At 41.6% G+C, this 20,513-nt stretch overlaps 1 protein-coding gene across 3 annotated transcripts in view; it reads right to left on the bottom strand.

Moving 5' to 3' along the window:
• Positions 1 to 1,336: 1,336 nt before the first annotated feature.
• LOC115652695 (protein FAM107B) overlaps positions 1,337 to 20,513 on the bottom strand; it is a 93,282-nt gene continuing 74,105 nt past the window's right edge. For 2 of the 3 annotated variants that reach the window (XM_030565280.1, XM_030565118.1), the window contains exons 2-4: positions 17,624 to 17,807; positions 7,889 to 8,042; positions 1,337 to 4,654 (exon numbers count right to left, since the gene is read on the bottom strand). In XM_030565280.1, coding sequence (XP_030421140.1) covers positions 4,538 to 4,654; positions 7,889 to 8,042; positions 17,624 to 17,751 — 399 coding nt within the window. In that variant the 5' untranslated portion in view covers positions 17,752 to 17,807 and the 3' untranslated portion in view covers positions 1,337 to 4,537. Of the gene's footprint in view, positions 4,655 to 7,888; positions 8,043 to 17,623; positions 17,808 to 19,209; positions 19,330 to 20,513 lie in introns of those variants that run through there. The other variant, XM_030565206.1, reaches the window with a different exon arrangement.

The following is a 20,513-nucleotide window of genomic DNA, read 5'->3' as shown; positions in this document are numbered from 1 at the left end:
GTATATCATGCCATCACCAGTTTGCACATGACAGCAGGAGCAAAGCTGAAGAGGCTTTCACCCTGTAGTGAGCTTACAACAGATATGTAAGTTAAAAGTCATTTAACAGGATGCAACCTACATACATACAAAGGAAACAATTTTTTTTTGTTTTTGCTGGACTTGCTACAAAAGCAGATCAAACATCCCATGCTCTTTGTTTTATTTCTTTCTGAAAATGGAATGAAATACCTAGAGGATAACTTGAAACACATTTCTATATGTTTGGGGGGGGGGGGTGGGAAGCGGCAATGCTTTAACAGGCCATAGAAACTTATCTCTTATTAAAACACTCCATTCCCTCCTACCTCCCCCACATCTGATGGCTCCTGGACTGGCTCCAGTTTCTGCTTCAGCAGCATTGCCAGGATCCATTCCACATGCTGAGTATTTTCTGAAGAAAAAAAGCATTTCCTGACATCTGGTATGAATTCACAGCTCTTCTCCTCGTTATTGGCCTTTGAATCTCCTATCACCATCTGTACTACGCTAGCACCCAGCTTGACATTTTCATCCCATTTAAGGACTTAGAGGGGAGAAGCGAATTGGACACCCACATTTTTCCCTGGCCAATCTTCTTCCCTCTGTATTTTTCCAGTCTGCCTTTACAGATCATTATCTTGCTCTTAGAGGCCTCAATCCTTGAAGGTGCTGAGAACACTGGCCCCAACCCAGCAGATTATTTAAGCATGTGCTTTACTTTCAACACAAATAGTCCCCATGGGAATCAATATGCTTAAATGTTTTGCTGGACTGGGAGCACATTGCAGGACTGAGCCCAGGACCAGGCTTGATACTTTTTTTTTTTTTTTTTAAATGCGCCAAATGTAGCCTGGTTGTCAATCAACTGATTTCTGCGATGAATTTTGCCCCATGTGCTTTAATAAGGTCAGCAAAGTTATATACAATAGCTTCCAGGAATTATTTAATCCCATCAAAAACTTGCCTAATACTTTCCACTCCCTTGTTCATTTGTACTAGCTGAATAGCACAGCATTCCTTTTCTTTCTTAAATCACTTCTCCATGCTGCCTAAATTTTAAGTGTCTTTAAAATTTCTCAGTGAAAATAAGATGCAAAAAGACAGCAAGATATAGCTGCCTCTGCCAAACTAATTTGCCGACTATGTTACATGCATGTAAATATGAAGGCAAGTTACAGGAATCAAGTCAGTGTGGTCTTGAAATTGTTTCTTGCAAAAATAAAGACAATATAATTTGAAAATGACCTGGATAACTTTCAGTGCAGCTCCGAAGCTCCATTTTCAGTAGGTCAAGACAGAGAGAGAGTTGCATATTCCAAGCATGTAGCAGATTTTATTAAGCATAACTTTGGTTCTAAGTATTCCACTCTCATTTTTGTAATACCTTTAGTTAAAAACAATTATACAAGAGCAAATACAAAAAATATTAAATTATGAAAACACATCTATTAAGGCTCCCTTTTTGTATTTATATATATTTATATATGTACACTCAAACAAGTACAGATATTAACAGAAGGTTAAAGCCAGCTTTCAGAGCTAGAAAGAAATCCTAAGTTTACTAACAAAAAGCAAGGTTTTTTTTAAAACAAACAAACAAATTGTTCTGCCCTATTACAGACAGAAAGTGGTAAAAGTGAGCCACTTTTAATTCAAGAAAATAGCTCAATGAAAACACAGAGGATTGCTTAAAATTTCACGTAACTAAAGAGCAGATCATAAATGCCTTTCTTCACACTGGTGAGCAGATATTCACACAAGTAGCCTCTGGACTCAATGCGATTTCAGGTGTGACGAACTGGTCACCCATCTAAGGGCTGCATCATCTAAACCAACGTTGGACCCGATTTAAAAAAAAACAGAGGTTTGCCTGCCAAAGCCACATGAAATTGACTTTTGGGTTCCTAGACAAAGTGCAGCAGAATTCTAAGATATTTAAAAAAAATTGTCATTCTACTGCCATTTAGTCTAGTAATGCAGAATTTGAATTTTTTTTTAATTACTTCACACTGTACGTGCAAGAAGTATTCAGATCTTCCATCTTTTAGAAAGAGAAACTCTACCTTTAACCACAAGTCAACTGGTTACACCAACATGAATGGGAAGTGGAAAATGTCCATCCTATATTCCCAATAAGGCCTGAGCCAAAGTCCACTGAAGTCAATGGGAAGCCTTCTCCACTGACTTCAGCACGCTTTGGATTAGGCCCTATTTCTTTTCTATCTGAGTTTGGGTTGCCACATACGCTGAGGTGAAATAGCAGAGAGACTGAGCTTCATCTGAAGCAATGTGCTGGTATAGCAAAATGAGGTTGTCTCCGCGATTTCTGAAGACTTCAGGCTGGCTGTGGAAGTGGAATCCAGCAGATCTGAAGGAGTTCACAAGGCAGGGAGTGGGTGAGAAAGATAAACAGCAGTGGCTCAGCATCAAGGTATGATTTCTAAAGAAGTATTTTCCACTGCCCTTGTACGGGGGGACGCAACACAGAAAATTGGACCATAAGGCCATCTGAACAAAAGACAAGAGGCAAATCCAGTCAGAATGTGTGTTTGAATGACTGGCTGCTAGACAGGAAGACCTTCTTCCAAAGCAAAAAAGGCACAGGGAAAAAAACCCTGCAGCAGTTACGGTCCTGTTTCCCAAAAATACAATATGGTAGAGTTTGCAAAATGCAGTGTCTTACATTTTGCCTTTGCCTTTTGTATGACTACAGCCTGAACAGCTTTGTAAACCACTTGTAACATTTCATCTTCTAAATGTGAACTGCACTGTCAATCTAAGTCAATGGTAATAAGTTTCCCAAAATTTAATTTACTTCTAATCTAACTGTGTCCTCATAAAAAAAAAAAAACAACCTTGATCTTGACAACTTGAAGGATATGCCTAAGAAACCCTGTGAATTGTGAACGCTGTGTCCCAAGTCCAATACTAAAACTGTATTCACATTTCCAGTACCCTGGGAAAAACAAAAGAGAAAAACAGCATCTTGCACACACACACACACACACTGCTGAGATTAAGAGAAAATATTCTCAAGCAGTTAGCTCAGATGTAATTACAAAGGAGCATTTATTTCTGTTTAGCGCTCTAGGGCAAAGACGATGAGCGGGTATGGATAAGCATCCCTCTCACAAAGGCATTGGTAGTGTGCACACATAACCGAGCGGGGGCTCTGGCCCCTCATGAGCAGTCTCCTCCCCAACTCCAGGCTTTCCTGACAGGGGAAAAGTAGCAGTCATAAGCACTAAGGGGCAGATTCTGTCACCCTTACTCAGACCGAGTTCCATCTTACTCAGTGGCAAGTCAATAGGGCTACGTGTAGGGGACAGAATATGGCCCTAAGACTCAGTGATAACTTGATTCCCTTATTTCATGAGACAAGAGAAAAGATGGGAGAAGTCACAGCTTATCGAACATTAGGGAAAGTTTCTCATTTCAGTAGCCTTGGAGGGCTAATTTGGTGTCATTTAAACCTGATTCTGTAGCTGATCCGTGCACAGCATTCCCGTTGTCTTCAAGGTGCTCTGAGCAAGGCCCTTCAAATGCTTGTCGTCAGTCCTGTGAGTTTAATGCTACTGATCTGTTAACAATGAGTTTAGATCTGTAGGTCCCAGAGGAGAAAGACCACGCCAGCAAACCAAGCAGTCTTTAAGAACATAAAAACTAGAGGATGCATCATTTTCCACTAAGAGTTGACAGGAAAAAGGTACTCCTGTACCTGGGCCTCTACATTGTAATTGCTCTAGTGGGGTGGGGCAAGGGATGCATTTGAGGGGAGAGGGGAAATCAGCCTTTGATTTTTGCCCAGGTGAGGAAATATTCCAATTTTTGTGCTCTCAAGAGCCAAATTCTACATGCACCTCCAAAGACAGAATTTGGTCCTAAAAACTTTTTTAGCTTTTTTCAGTGCCCTGGAATTTTAAACATCCCTATATCTCTGCACCAGTTTTCCCAGTGGTAACAGTCAGTGCAGATGCCCAGCAATGACCAGGACACACCACTCCACTTTACATTTAACCCCCATTAAAATTAAATGCAGGAACCCACATTTTCAAAACAGAGTTTACACAGACTGAAAGGACAGAAAGTGAGAACTTCCCTGCACAGCAAAGTTCCATAAAATATGACCAGAGAATTTAAAAAGAAAAGAAAAGCAGAATATAAGCTTGATGTCTCCACTAAACTGGGATCAGAAGAAACCAAGCAGTGCAACGCTCAAAGGGTTTTTCTAGTGTCCCTGGTTTAAGTCTCTCATTAAGCACTTCAGACATGTCCATAATCCTGACCTGAAAACAGGCTGCTGATCCCCTGGTCTCAATATTGTGTTTGGTGAGTTTGATCTGTTTATGTTGCAGAGTTTTAATCCACAGGTTCCAGGAATTCAAAACCCATCTTCGATAAACATCACTTGAATGCCGTATATCTTCCCTCTCCAGGGTAAAGGGATCTGACAACTTGCAGAAGTCTTTCTCTGCAGCCACTGCTGGAATGTTGAAAATCTTAGCAGGTATTTCCTCTAGGAGTCTGGAGCTTCTGCTGATTCCTGGGCTGTCCTCCTCAAGTTGCCTTTGACTTTAACAAATTCAGGTGCATTTTCCTGCTCCTCCTGGAGCTTCTGTTTCTCAAGTTCCAGCTGAAATGAGAGTCACGTTTATAAAAAGTTAAAATACCTGTGTTAACAAATGAAAAGTCACAGACCAAAATTAAAGCTATAATTTCACACAGAAGGAAATGTAGCCTCAAAGACTTAGAAGTACCAGAACGTACTTTAATAAAAAAAGAGGGGAAGTGGCATTTAGACAAGAGTATCACAATCTCCTCCTAACCAATCTCTCCTGGAAGATACACCCAGACTGGAAATAGCTTTGCCACGTGGGGCAAACCGTACTCACATGACAGGATAATGAGATTAAGTCTTTGGAGAGATCCATGAGAATTTCCTTGCAATATAATAATTAATAAAATCGTCTCGTCTGGCTTTCAGTGCAGGAGGGGAACAATCATGCCCAAAGAAAGAATACAGGAGATCAGAGTTATTAACATGCATAGTTGTAGGATCTCAATATGGATTTAGGGGTCTAATGGAGACATCTCCAATTGCTTTGCCTATCTTGAGCAGAAGAAGAGTAAAACAGTTCCCCCAATCCCATCTGTTGCCGACATTTTGAGTGCCCAATTACTAACATTTTTAAAGCATGTGGCATTCCTGCTCACACATGGCAGCCATCAAAAAACATTAGGGCATGTAGTTGCTTACTATGCACCATCAAGTGTGGTCATATATTGCTTGTAAAGAATGCTGTTTATGAATTGCTTTGAACAACAATTACCCTACAAGTCCTGAGTGCAAACCTATGAGCCAATAGGCAGGAAGAAGCAACTGTCTAGAAAATGACCAGTAAATACTATCCTGAGAGGAACTGTTCATTTGAATATAGCAGGGTCTTCCTGATGTTAATGGGGACCACATACCACTCAAACAAGCTCACAAGCTCTCCTTTTTCTGGCCCTGTGACAAGGGACACATCTGATTATAATAAAGAATGGCTCTATTCCACAATGAATCATTTTGTCAATTGATGTCACTCCTGCCACACAGGCAGAGTCACAACACTATTTGCTATGGGCAGGTTTTTCCTGTTGCAACAGGATTTATTTTTCCAGATTTGAACTTGAGCCGATCAAGGACATTTCAGGGAGCTTCCAAGCGGTGACATGTTTTGAGACTGGGCTCTTTGTTGGGGATGAGGATTTTAAAAAAACTGAATCTCTAACCCCTCAAAATTTCTTAATTTCTAAACTTTTTGTGTGTGGCTTGGAATGTAATTAATTAATATTTAGTTAGACAACTAGCTGGATTAACTGTATCTTAATTATGATTATTTTTAAATGGATTTTTAAATTAAAAAATAATGCTTTTGAGTAAGTTATTTCGTTGTCTGAAGGCACTTTGGTGGGTGTTGGATTGTCTTAATGCAAACAAACAACAGAGCTCATTAAGGAACACACAGACCTTCGGCTGGCCCTCTGCAATAGAGTAAAATTTCACCCCAGTAGATTGCAAGTCACATAATCTCTGTAGTTAGGGTTGTTTGTTTATTAAAGGCCTGGCAATAGAGTCATAGATTTTTAAATTCTGCATCAAGGCCATAACTTTGGTTTGAGCTACAGCATTTCTTTTAGCAAGAGAGCCAAATCGGATTTAAAAACTGTAATAGATGAAGAATCCACTACATCCCTAGGCATGTTGTTCCAATGGTTAATTACCCTCAAGGTTAAAAACTGGCACCTTATTGTTAGTCTGAATGTGTCTAGCTTCGGCATCCAAATATTGGATCTCATTATGACTTTTTTTGCTAGGCTAAAGAGCCATCTACTACTGGAAATCTCTTCCCCATATAGGAACACGTAAACCATGATTAAATCACCTCTTAACCTTTTCTTGGATAAACTAAATAGATTGAGAGCAGCTCACTTTAAGGCGTATTTTCCAGACTTCAGATCACTCTTGTAGCTGTTTTCTGAATCTTTCCAGTTTTTCAACATTCCATTTTGAAGTGTGGGCACCAGAACTGGACACAGGATTCCAGTAATGGTCAGATGACAATGTATACACAGGCAATACCACTCTCCTACTCGAGCTACTCTTGTTTATACATCCACAAATCCCTTCAGTTACATCACTGCATTGGGTGCTCATGTTCAACTGGTTTTCTACCATGACCCCTATGTCCTTTTCAAAGTCACTGCTTTCCAGGAGACATTCCTCCATCTTATAAATGTGACCTACATTCTTTGTTCCTAGATGTGTGACCTTGCATTTGGCTGTGTTAAAAGAGAATACACAACAACACTGCATGCCTTTAAAACAAAAGTTCTTTAAGGGAGGGGTAGAAAGGATGGTCTAGTGGACAGAGCACTGGACTGAGAATCAGGACTCTGGGTTCAATTCCAGGCTTGGTCATGCACTTCCCTAAGCAAGTTGCTTAGGCTTGGTGTACACTTAAAAGTTTTGCTGGCACAGCTATATTGGTTAGGGGTATGATTTTTTTGCAGCATGGCTATGCCAGCAAACCCCCTAGCACAGATGAAGTTAAACTGGTATAAAAGTGAATATGCTGGTATAGTCTACAGACGGACTCCAAGTTACGTAAACCCAGCATACGCAAATCTGAGTTTACAGAAAAAGTTCCGTAAGCTAGAAATAGGAGGCGTTTTTGGGGGGGGGAGGGGGGGAGGGAAGGGCGTAATGGTCAGAGATATGTTTCCGACTTTTGCAAAATTTGAGTTACGCAAGGCGTTCTGAAATGGAACACTTGCATAAGTCGGGGAGCGTCTGTACTTTACTTGTTTAACTGGTATAGACTATACCAGCAAAATCACTTCTGTGCTGAGTCCATATACCATACTACAGCTATGAATCCTCCTAGGGTACGCAGGCCTCAACCAACCTATGGGGGAGAGGTAGCTCAGTGGTTTGAGCATTGGCCTGCTAAACCCAGGATTGTGAGTTCAATCCTTGAGGGGGCCACTTAGGGATCTGGGGCAAAAATTGGTCCTGCTAGTGAAGGCAGGGGGCTGGACTCAATGACCTTTCAAGGTCCCTTCCAGTTCTAGGAGATTGGTATATCTCCAATTATTATTATATTATAGTCTCAGTTCTCTATCTGTACAATGGGGATAATACTTCCCTACCTCACAGGAATGCTGCAAGGATAAAATCCATTAAGGATTGTTTAGGTGCACACAGAACACAAATATTTACATAGACAGAAGGCTGCTGTAATTCCCCCATCAATCCCAGTCCATTCTAATCTCTAGCCCAGTGATCTTCTCCACCTATTCTTAACACCATTTCCCTTCTCACCTGCTCCAGCTTCTGCTGTCGTTTCATTAACTCTATTTCCAGGTCTGATTTCTTCTTTTGCGCTTCCTCTTCCTTTTGTTGTTTAATAACTTGATCTCGTTTCCTTTTCTCCATCACCTTTTGCAGCTCTGGTTTATTCTGAGGTGCAAGACCCCTTTGGGGAAAAAAGACAGAGACAAAGCTTTTAATCAAGTGTATATTCACACAGAAATATGTGCACGTCTCCCTCAAGTTAACTGATAAATACCATTTTTAAAGATAAATATCTCTGTATTAATATTGAATAGCATGAACCTAGCAAATGAACAGAAGTTAGAGAGGAGCGCCAACCAAAATCTCAGCTCCACATCAGAATTTCAGACCCCATTACCACTAAAAGCATCTTCTTTTAATATACATATCAGTTTTCCTCCTGACTAACTCACACTCTCAGCTGTAATCTTCACCCTGCTCCCTCCATTCCAGAGGAAATGATGTACCAATGGTTACATGTCATCTCAGGGGGAGAGCTAGGAACAAACCTTGCAACTCCAGTCTCCCTGTTTTCGCCAGCAGACCACATGGATTTTATCCAGTCAGCTCTGCATAGGACATTCCAGAGGCATTTATAATAATAATAGGAGATATACCTAACTCCTAGAACTGAAAGGGATCTCAAAAGGTCATCCAGTCCAGCCCCCTACCTTCACAAGCAGGACCAAGTACTGATTTTTGCCCCAGATCCCTAAGTGGCCCCCTCAAGGATTGAACTCACAACCCCAGGTTTAGCAGGCCAATGCTCAAACCACTGAGCTATCCCTCCCAAGTTATTTGTGAGAGTGGAGCTGAACATTTTTTCCCATCTGTACTTTTGTCACATTACTCATGGGAACTGGGCTTTCTGCCATTTTCTGAACATTTGGGAATTGTACATATGGATGGCTGTGATGGTCAACACTGAGACCTGCCACGTGAAACCCAGAGCTCCCTGGGAACCTAAGAGAGAGCAGACCTCTGCAACAACATTGTGATCACCCTAGAGACCAGACTAGCCATTTCCCAACAAGAAGCTTCAGTTCTTCCTGGAAAAGATATAGGGATTTGACTGCTTAAAACCTGCCAAAGGACTTTGGTGTTTACTCCCTTCCGCCCAATCCCAGAAAATAATTAAAAATGTAGCAGTCACTCTCCCTCTCTCTTAGTAAAACTCTGCACTAAAGGAATACTTCACTTCAGTATAAACAAATCAGGTTCTAAAATTAAATACTGCTGCTAATCAAAATGACAATCATAGCAGTCTGGGTACTGTGGGCAGCACAGCTCTTCCCTTTTCTAGGACATTCCTCTACACAAGAAAAACTCCAGACTACATTAAGGTCTTCACTGAGAAGTCTGAAGGAATGTCTAGTATAGTGAATGCTTACGGGAAGAGGGTAGGTTTAGAAGAGAAAATAACGAAAGAGCAAGTAAAAAATCACTTAGAAAAGTTAGATGCCTGCAAGTCACCAGGGCCTGATGAAATGCATCCTAGAATACTCAAGGAGTTAATGGAAGAGGTATCTGAGCCTCTAGCTATTATCTTTGGGAAATCATGGGAGACGGGGGAGATTCCCGAAGACTGGAAGGGGGCAAATATAGTGCCCATCTATAAAAAGGGAAATAAAAACAACCCAGGAAACTACAGACCAGTTAGTTTAACTTCTGTGCCAGGGAAGATAATGGAGCAGGTAATCAAAGAAATCATCTGCAAACACTTGGAAGGTGGTAAGGTAATAGGGAATAGCCAGCATGGATTTGTAAAGAACAAATCGTGTCAAACTAATCTGATAGCGTTCTTTGATAGGATAACGAGCCTTGTGGATAAGGGAGAAGCGGTGGATGTGATATACCTAGACTTTAGTAAGGCATTTGATACGGTCTCGCATGATATTCTTATAGATAAGCTAGGAAAGTACAATTTAGATGGGGCTACTATAAGGTGGGTGCATAACTGGCTGGATAACCGTACTCAGAGAGTAGTTGTTAATGGCTCCCAATCCTGCTGGAAAGGTATAACAAGTGGGGTTCCGCAGGGGTCTGTTTTGGGACCAGTTCTGTTCAATATCTTCATCAACGATTTAGATGTTGGCATAGAAAGTACGCTTATTAAGTTTGCGGACGATACCAAACTGGGAGGGATTGCAACTGCTTTGGAGGACAGGGTCAAAATTCAAAATGATCTGGACAAGTTGGAGAAATGGTCTGAGGTAAACAGGATGAAGTTCAATAAAGATAAATGCAAAGTGCTCCACTTAGGAAGGAACAATCAGTTTCACACATACAGAATGGGAAGAGACTGTCTAGGAAGAAGTATGGCAGAAAGAGATCTAGGGGTCATAGTGGACCACAAGCTTAATATGAGTCAACAGTGTGATACTGTTGCAAAAAAAGCAAACATGATTCTGGGATGCATAAACAGGTGTGTTGTAAACAAGACACGAGAAGTCATTCTTCCGCTTTACTCTGCGCTGGTTAGGCCTCAACTGGAGTATTGTGTCCAGTTCTGGGCACCGCATTTCAAGAAAGATGTGGAGAAATTGGAGAGGGTCCAGAGAAGAGCAACAAGAATGATTAAAGGTCTTGAGAACATGACCTATGAAGGAAGGCTGAAGGAATTGGGTTTGTTTAGTTTGGAAAAGAGAAGATTGAGAGGGGACATGATAGCAGTTTTCAGGTATCTAAAAGGGTGTCATCAGGAGGAGGGAGAAAACTTGTTCACCTTAGCCTCCAATGATAGAACAAGAAACAATGGGCTTAAACTGCAGCAAGGGAGATTTAGGTTGGACATTAGGAAAAAGTTCCTAACTGTCAGGGTAGTTAAACACTGGAATAGATTGCCTAGGGAAGTTGTGGAATCTCCATCGCTGGAGATATTTAAGAGTAAGTTAGATAAATGTCTATCAGGGATGGTCTAGACAGTATTTGGTCCTGCCATGAGGGCAGGGGACTGGACTCGATGACCTCTCGAGGTCCCTTCCAGTCCTAGAGTCTATGAGTCTATGAGTCTATAAGGTGTTTTATGCTTTTATAAACCTTAAAGAGGAAAAGAAGATTTAATTCAGGGCAGCCTAAATATGCTTTAGATTAAAAATATAAGAAAAGAAACTTCCAAGTGTCTCTCAATGCCTTTAAACGTTTTGGTGCTAGGAGTTAGTCTTTGATGTTTAATCCCATTAACACAAAACAAGACGCACACACACCTAACTGCCAACTTTCTCTGATCCGCTTGGACTCTGTGTAACGTCCATTTCATTGTCATTGCAGAGCTACTATACTGTGTGCAGGATTAATTTAGATTTAACTAGCTGACCCCCGGCATTTGGAAGATTTTCAGTATTAGATATGCAAAAGGACCGTTCCATCTTCATATTCCCCCCTCAATATCTTATAACACTAAAGACAAAAGGAGGAACATTCAGAACTAGGCAGGAAGATTAAAATGTGGAAATCTAAGCAGTCTGGGTGTCAAAAAGTGATGGCACTCCTGTCTCTCCTACGTGGGGAAATGTCTCAGTCATAAAGACTGATTGGCTGTTTATGGTATTTTAAACAACCAATTAATTCCGAACTACCCTGTCCCCCTTGAATTTCCTTTGTCACCCGCCCATCTCTTACCTCAGGAATAGCCACATCTGAGACATTCATCCAACAGCTGTGCCTTGTGTTTGCAGACACTCTGCAGGGTGAGGGAGATACTATTATGTGCTCAGTCACTATGACATGGGTGCCATAAAGGCTGTACGTAGAATGTTGGGTAAACAGATATAGACAGAAAGGAACAAGGGCAATAAAAGAGAGTGGGCTCTGTAACTTTGTCATCCTGCCCGCTTAAAGCAATGGACAAAGTTAAATGTTTCTGAGCAATGAATGCAGCATGAAGCGCCTCCCCTCTATCAATGTGACCTTGCTGTGGAAGGAGCAGGATGCCAAATATCACACTCATTAAACCTCAGGACGCTGACGTTTTAGCACTACACAAAGCTTATATAATAGTGTTTGCTGAGCTATGCTTTTCATGAAAAGGCCAGCCTGTAAAATATGTATGTATGTTAGAAGGGCAGCCAAATATAACCTCTTCAAAGCTGGTCTACTTTAGACAAGCTCACAGGAACACTGTGAAACTAAAATAGTGTTTATAAAATGCACTGTGATTAGATGGAATGCACCGGACAAATGCAAAATATAAAATAATATTTAAATGAATAGGGCCGATCCACTGAAAAACCCTTATAAACTGTGTTCTAAAATGACTGAGGATACTCATTCATGTTCAAGTTTTTTCCACTACTTCTGAAAGCCGATCATTTCAAAAATAAAAATAAAAAAATTGTCATTTCAGCATACTAATTTTACGTTGATATAGTGGGTATATATGTAACATTTGTAATTAACATTAAAATTATTTCAATGTGTGGGTGTGTGTATTTTATATATATATAAAAAGCACGCACACACACACACATACTTTTAAAAACATACTCCAAAACATGTAGTCTTCTGCAATTGTGAGAATACATTTCTGATTTTAGAAAAATCCATTCTCCCAGACAAAGTTAACTGAGATATTTACTCATTACAAACGAAAAGGAAAATATATAGGGATTTGAATGCTTAAAACCTGCCAAAGGATTTTGCTGTTTACCCCCTTCCTCCCAGTCCCAGAAAAGAATTAAAAAACTCTCAAACTAATGATTTTAATCCAAAACTTGGCTGGGAATTGTACAATACTCCAAAGTTGAAGATGTTTATAATCAGAGACGCACCAACGCTGGCCAAAGACCCCAAGCAATGGTAGTACAGCAGTCCTATAATCTAAAATAATCTACTTGACCCCATTCCAGATCTTCTGAAGTTGAGATATCCATGAATGTCATTGACATAAACATAATAATGAAGAACAAATTATCAGACAAAAATCCTAGCTGTCTGTAACCATATCAATTTACCTGATTACCATGGATTATATATAATTGTGACATACTGGGGCACAATCCAGACTAATGAGTAGCTGTGTCAGTCCTGCCCTGTAACCGAGGTTCCAGGTAGCCTCCAACATAGACTGCTTACAAAAGCCCTCCTGCATGCAAGTCACTCCCAGCTATGTCCACGTGTGCTGCAGCCAGCCAGCCAGCCACATCGTGACTCTGACCAGCCTTGGTTATTCTGCAGGGTGACCCCTCCCCCATCCCCATCCCAGATCTTCTCCCCATAATTTAGGTCCTTTACTCTCCAGCCCTTTCCTGGGTAGTACAAATATAATAAGGCTGTTATTCCTTTAAGGGAAGAATGTGCTTCTTTATTATTTTAAATAGGAGAACCCAGACACTCCAACTTAAACACACTGGATTAGATAAAACAGTAAAAAGTTTATTAACTACAAAGAGATAGATTTTGAGTGAGTACAAGTAATGAGGCATAAAAGTCAGAAATGGCTGCAAGGAAAACAAAGATAAAACACTTACTGGTGCCTAATTTAACAAACTATATTAGGTTCAAAGCGAAGTTTTCTCACCACACGCTTTCAGCAGTCAAGATCCCTCCCCCTAGAATCCAACAGCTGTTTCCTTTGTCTTTTCAGGTGCAGAGAATGAGGGAGAATGGGCAGGGAGAGAGAGGGGAGTCTTAGTGCATTTGCCCTTATTTTTAGAGTTTCAGTTCCCTTCTTGAAAAAACATTTCCAGCTGGGAGCAAGATGTGGAGAAAGAACTCCGTGCTGTTTCTTGCTAAGATGTAGATTTTTTTTCGCCTGTCCCTTTTCCTGCCAGTGAACAGCCACTGAGCAAGTAATGGTCCATCGGCCTTGTTGACACCTGGCTGAGGCATCAGATCGCCCTTGGTCTCTGAGGAACTGGTTTGGCCACTCCCCAGACTGATCTGGAAAACATTCTTTTAGTCGTGATTTCAGTTTATAACGTCACATCCAACACTGCTACCTGCATTTTGCCATATTATTATTGATCAGCAAATTATGATAAATGATGCCTCACAAGGCATACCTTGTACAAACATTATTGAAACAGTGGAGATATCTTCCGACACAACAACTATAAAACAATCCTTTTTTAACCTCTCAAGGAGTTGGGGTCCAAGTCTACAAACCTTTATTCATGCGGGTAGTTCTTATTGACCCAAGCAGCCCTACTGAAATCCACGGCATTGTATGACTATAGCTTGTAAGAGCAGGCTAATCTTCAATTATGTATAGCAATGATCTTGCACCTGCTTGTACATACTTACTCCTGGGGGAATTCTACACTACTGTGCATGCACAGAATTCACATCCCCCGCAGATTTCTTTGCTTTCCCACAGAAAAATGACTTCTGACATGGAAGCATAGGGAAGCCGCAAAAGGGTCATTCATTCCTCCACAGCAGTGCAGGCATGTTATTTCAGGCTCCTGGAGCAGTCACTGGAGAGGTAAATCACGCCTGTGGGGGTGGGGTGGGGTGGGCAGAGCAAGGGATGCCCTGTCTGGACTGGAAGCGGGCGGCAACAGGACTTTCTTTTCCCTGCAAGGAGCAGTTGGGACTGGGGCTGGTGCTGGGGCCAGGGCCAGGTCAGACTTATCTCCAGACACCTCTCCTGGCTGCAGGAAGATCTGCACCCCCCTCCACTGCTTTCTGCTCCCATTGCTCCTCAGCTGCAGGGGGGAGGAGTCACTATATGGGGAGCTGTGTCCCCGTCTGTCCAACCCCTGTGCATCTGGATCCCACCATACCCAAACCTTCCCGGCCGAGCTCTCTCACCTTGCACCAAGATCCCCCACACCCAAACCCCCACCCCACCGAGCCTCACTCCCTGCATCTAAAGCCCCCCTGCACCTGGACCCCTCCCTTGCATCCGGGCCTCCACCCCTGCACCCAGACCACTCCCCCCCACATTTAAGGCCTCTGCACTAGAACCCCCACCCCTGCTGCACCTGGACCACCCCGACAAACTTCCCACACCCGGATCCCCACCCTATTGAGCCCCAACCAGCTGCACTCAGACCCCAACCCCACCAAGCCCCACTCCCCCAGCACCTGGACCCCCCTGCTGAGCCTCAGACACTCAGGCCTCTCCGTCAAACCCCCTCCCAAGCCCCAACCATCTTCACCTGAACCCCTCTGCAGAGTCCCACTCCCCCTGCACCTGGAACTCCCCAGTGAGCTCCTGTACATCCAGATCCCCCACTAAGCTGCCCGCACCCAGACTGCCTCACACAAAAACCTCTCACCCGACACTTGGATCCTGCCTGCCTCACACCTGGATCGGGGCCAGGGCTGGGTATGTGTCTGAGACTCTGTCCCTCTTGCTTGCTATTTTAGTGCATCTGACATGGAGGGACAGGGCCTCAGAGTATTTCTGGGGCAGGCCCAGCCCTTGCCCTGCATCAGGATCAGATGCAGCCTCACTGCCAAGTCCATGTCGCTGGGGGTGGGGAGCGGCAATATTGCAGGGTGATCTCCCACCTCTGTGCAGCCAGTGGCCTGTGCTCCCCACTGCCATGCTGGAACCTCCACCTTTATTTATTGACAAATAAAATATGCAGAATTTTAAAATATTGTGCAGAGAATTTTTAATTTTTTTGGTGCAGAATTCCCCAGGAGTAATATACTGAAACTTTCACAAACACTCCTGCAAGGTCAGTACGTATAATTTCCAATTAACAGATGTGAAAACTGAGGTTAAATGGCTTGCCCAAGGCTGCAGAGCTAAAAAGTGTCCTCGTTAAGAATATACCAGTGCCCAGGTCTCTGTATTAGAGCTCAGACCAGGGATTTTACTAATACATTAATGAAAAAGAAGGAAGTCAAGTTGGAAACCTTACTTTGACACAGCATGGACTGAAAAGCACAAGAGGATACCAAGTTTCTCAGCAAAGTATTGGCAAAGGGATATCACCTGCAATCAGTCAAATCTTTAATACCATTTAAATTGACAATTCTTTCCAGTAATCTGGCTCATTTTACAGTCTGGTTGTGTGGACTATTTTTAAATTTTTCAAAATTATTCCCCTCCATTGCAGACTAATTTAAAACAGAAACCCAGCTAACTCTGGACTGAGTCCTGGGCCCACAGATGTCAACAGAATCAGGATCTCGCCTCTCAGCTCTTAAGCAGTATATAAACAAAGCTGTGTGCTATTTATCATCTACCAGCATGAAGGAAGTAGCACTCGCATAATGTACTGTAATGCATATGCATCAGGAAAGCAGATGGCAAATATACACCTAATTTAGTTGTAAAGAAGACTATAGAACTGATAAGAAATTATATCTTCAATAATAAATGTGACCATAGGTGTCTTTGTAAATAAGGAATCAGGCTGGAGGGTGGCAAAAACCAGCAATAGTGTTTTTCCAACCCTGCCCACAACTCAGACTCTGCCTACTTGTGAGGCCAAATGAAATGCCATTTACAGCAGATTTTGCAGCGCTTCATATGATCAACTTCCTTCTTTACTGTGCATTCTGATCAGCTGTGAGACAGCTAATGATTAACATCACTACGTTCCAAGTCTTCATCCCACTTAGATAAACAGGGTAAGCTTGCACTTTTCCCAGAGATGTTGTTCCGGGCTGTTTGTAAACTGCATCAGTTTATGTATTTACAATTCAGATTCTGAAGATTATCCAAGGGCTTGTATACATGGCCCCACGATTCAGACTACAGGGGTGTGAATTGCAACGCACACCAGAGTGCTGCATTGTAGTTCCCCAGTGGGAGTAAGAACAAACTAAAAAGATACCCAGCACAGACCTAGACTAAGAAATATTTTTGGGCAGGGTCCATCATACATGCTTTCACACCACCTAGCACAACAAGATGCAATCTGGTTGAGGTTTTTAGGTGCTACTGCAATATAAATATTAATTAATAATAAATATTTTAAAAAAGAAACACAAGATTAGATTCTGGAACACAAAATACAGCTACCAAGAAAAAGGACCGGTCAACTCAATCCAGCACACACTTGAAATAGAATTAAATGTTATGGGTAGCCATTGTGATTTAGGGTTTCTCTACAAAAATTTTAGTTTGAAGCAAGCTGAGGTGTGAAACTACCCTGCACTAGCCTGCTGCAGACTCATTGTTCCCTGTGGACCCTGCAGCTGTACACTGACAGGTTGTTAGTTCACTTTGATCTAGTCCCACTTCAGAGGTGTAGATTCACAACCCAGCTTTCTGCAAATTTAATGTTTGTGTAGACAAGCCCAAAGCCTTCACAGAATCATAGACTATTAGGGTTGGAAGGGACCTCAGGTGGTCATGTAGTCCAACCCCCTGCTCAAAGCAGGATCAATCTCCAGACAGATTTTTACCCCAGTTCTGTAAATGGCCCCCTCAAGGATTGAACTCACAACCCAGGGTTTAGCAGGCCAAATGCTCAAACCACTGAGCTATCCCTACCCCCCAAATGAATCTTTAAAGTTACACAAAATGTTAATCACGTTTTGGGTAGCGCAACACCGGCCGAGTCTATACTACAGACCTAAATCTGTACAACTACGTTGCTCAGGGGTGTGAAAAATCCACACCCCAAATGACGTAGTTATACCAACCTCATCCCTGGTGTAGACAGTGCTGTTGATGGGAGAAACTACCGCCTCTTGGGAAGCTCTCCCATCTGCATAATAGTAACTTCACCACAGCACAGCTACATCGGTGCAGCTGTAGCGCTGTACATGAAGACAAGCCCTTTGATTACAGAGTAAAAGTTCCATTGAATTCACCTTTTCTGGTTCATAAGGAGTTCTCTGTGAAGGTCCTGATGATTCCGGGATGATTTCACAGGATTGACTAGTTTCTGAGGTCTAATTAGTTCAGGGTTGTCTTCATCTATGTAGTCTGGTTCAGCCATGATATTGCTTGGAATAAGATATGGATCTTTGAGTTCAGTGTCCTCACTCAAGTTATCTGTAAAACACAAGAAACAATTATGCTAAAACATTTAAGGACCTTGTTTCACAAAGAAATACAGAATTGGTGGCTGCATCCATACAGCTAAAATATGTTATGTGGGTAACATTTATCTTTTTATATATAGATACAGATGCATTTGACAGTAGGTAGACATAAGGCTCCAGAGCAGTTTACTTTAACTTCTTAAATTTTACACCAAAATATTATATTATATATATATATAAAAATAAATCACAGTATTCTTGGGTGGATGGGGGGAAACTGAGGAACAATTTCCTCCTCCAAATTCTTCAGGCTATGGACTTCAATAAATCAGACTTTCTGAGTTATCAAATCTTAACACTGAGGACTAAGTTCAGCAAAATAACTAAGCACATGCCTACAGTCAAGCATGTGAATTGTCCCATTGACTTTAACGAGACAACTCATAGGCTTAAATCTGTTTTGCTTCATTGGGGCCTCAAGAGCATAAACTACAAGAGACTGAGGTCTGAAAAAAACAGTTAATACATTGAGTACTGGGTGTATATGTGGAGTCATTGAGACTTTACTTCCCACTACCAGTAACCCCATTTAATAGCTACAGTGGAAAATATGATCTCTCTTAGGTACGTCCAGTACTGTAATGCAGCACTACTAAACAGAATCATGTGTTTTAAACAAATTATTTTACCCTCTTTTTTTGTTTGTTGTTACCTAGAAAAAAAGAAGAAGAATTTAATTTGGAAAATATTTCCCAAAATGCACAATGAGAATTCACATCTTGATTACAGTTAGATTTTGGATAAAACATCCTACTTTGACTTGGGAATAGGGTGACCAGACAGCAAATTTGAAAAATCGGGACAGGGAGTGCGGGATAATAGGAGCCTATATAAGAAAAAGGCCCAAAAATCGGTGACTGTGCCTATACAATCGGGACATCTAGTCACCCTACCTGGGAACTTTAACAATTAAGGGCTATATTTTTAGCTGGTGTGAAACTGGCACAGCTTCAGTGATTTGAAGTCAATGAAACTACACTGAATTTATATTCACATTGTCAAGCTGTAAAAAGCTTTTTCTTATCATACATAAGTCACAATAAAAGAGAGCTTTTTATTAGCAGCTAATCCGCAAATTAGTTTTGAAATGATCTGTTTGCAGCATTTAATACCTAGTTACATTTAACAGCACCAGTCTCAGCACACAGAACTCCTGTATCTGAAATTAAACATCTTGGGCCAAATTCTGCCTTCGTTTACTATCACAGAGCCCCACCAGTAGAAGGTGGCCCACTGCAACTGAACACTCACACGAGACAACCACCGACTCATTTCAAAGACAAAAATTGCCTCACAGCATGCGGTGTTTCAGAGAGAAACTGATTTGACATTGCATAAAAAAACATACAGACCTCGATCCTCATGGTTGATGGAACAGGTGAACACTGCGGACCTTTTAATATAGAGCTACTGAGAGAAACTCAAAGACCTCTTCGTTTTTTTTCCAGAGCGAAAACTGAATCCAAGCTTTAACCAAATCTGAACTGCGATCTCCTTCACTTTGTTACTCAATGGAGTATAAAACCAGCAGTTTCACTCCAGTTAATCATTAGACAGGGACTGTTTACTTACTCCCATATAAAAGAGCTCAGAGCTTGGATCCCACATCCGTTCTACCGGCCCAATCCAAAGCCCTCTGCAGTCAACGGAAAGATTCCCAAATCCATTGGCTTTAATGAGCTTTAGGTCAGGTCTTTTTGTTATGCCAGTAACATTCCCAAAGCACAGAGGTGAGTGTGGTACAGATGGAGACCACAGATCCACAATATTGCCATATTTTTTTCAATGGAGTCGATGGAGTTATTCTGAATTTCCACCTCTGAAACAGATCAGGCCCTTTGGCTTCTCCCATTTTAATAATTTATCTGAATCATACAATTTCTTCCCTTACCCTTCACACATCAGCTGTTAACTTAACTGGAACTACTCCTGGGAGTACCTGCTCTCCACAGTAAGAGGTTCATTCTAGGCCTTAGCCTGTTAACCCTTCAAGGCAGGGACTTTGCTTTTGCATGCATGTGCCCTGTGACCAACTCAACAGCCCCCAGTCGTGGTTGGGACCTTTGGGTGCTAATGTAAATATTAGGTAACAACAGTGAATGCAGTAACTCAAGACTTGGCTACTACAGGGTTCGAAGACATGTCATTTAAATCCTTTACTGACATCAACAATACAGAGATGTTAAAAAAAACAAAAAGCAAAAAACACCACTTTTGCCCACTTTCTAATGCATCTTTATCATCTCAGGGTTATCAACATTTTCTCATATGCTGCAAATACAATTTATCGCATGTCCCTCAGATCATCATCAAGATGCCACACAAAACAAAAAATAAAAAGGTACATTTCTGGCTGAAAGGACCATACTGTGCACCCCATCATTGGTTTATGCCACCACAGATTCTCTTTATTGCAGCCTTTGAATAAGCTCCGCCACACAGCTTTATACTTGTTTGTTTTTAAGGGACAGGACAATTCAGATTCTCTCAGCCTTAACACAAGATCTGTCAATTCAAACAGAATCAAATATGTACAGTGCATGTTTACTATAGGTGGAAGGTAAATATATCATAATTTTTCAAGCATTTATGATCACAAACAACCCAGCAACATATTTATTGCTGTTTTCACACAGAGATAGCCAATGCAGAATTA

This window comes from Gopherus evgoodei, chromosome 1, assembly GCF_007399415.2.
Source record: "Gopherus evgoodei ecotype Sinaloan lineage chromosome 1, rGopEvg1_v1.p, whole genome shotgun sequence".
Classification (NCBI taxonomy): Eukaryota; Metazoa; Chordata; order Testudines; family Testudinidae; genus Gopherus; species Gopherus evgoodei.
This window is presented reverse-complemented; position numbering and strand designations above follow the sequence as displayed.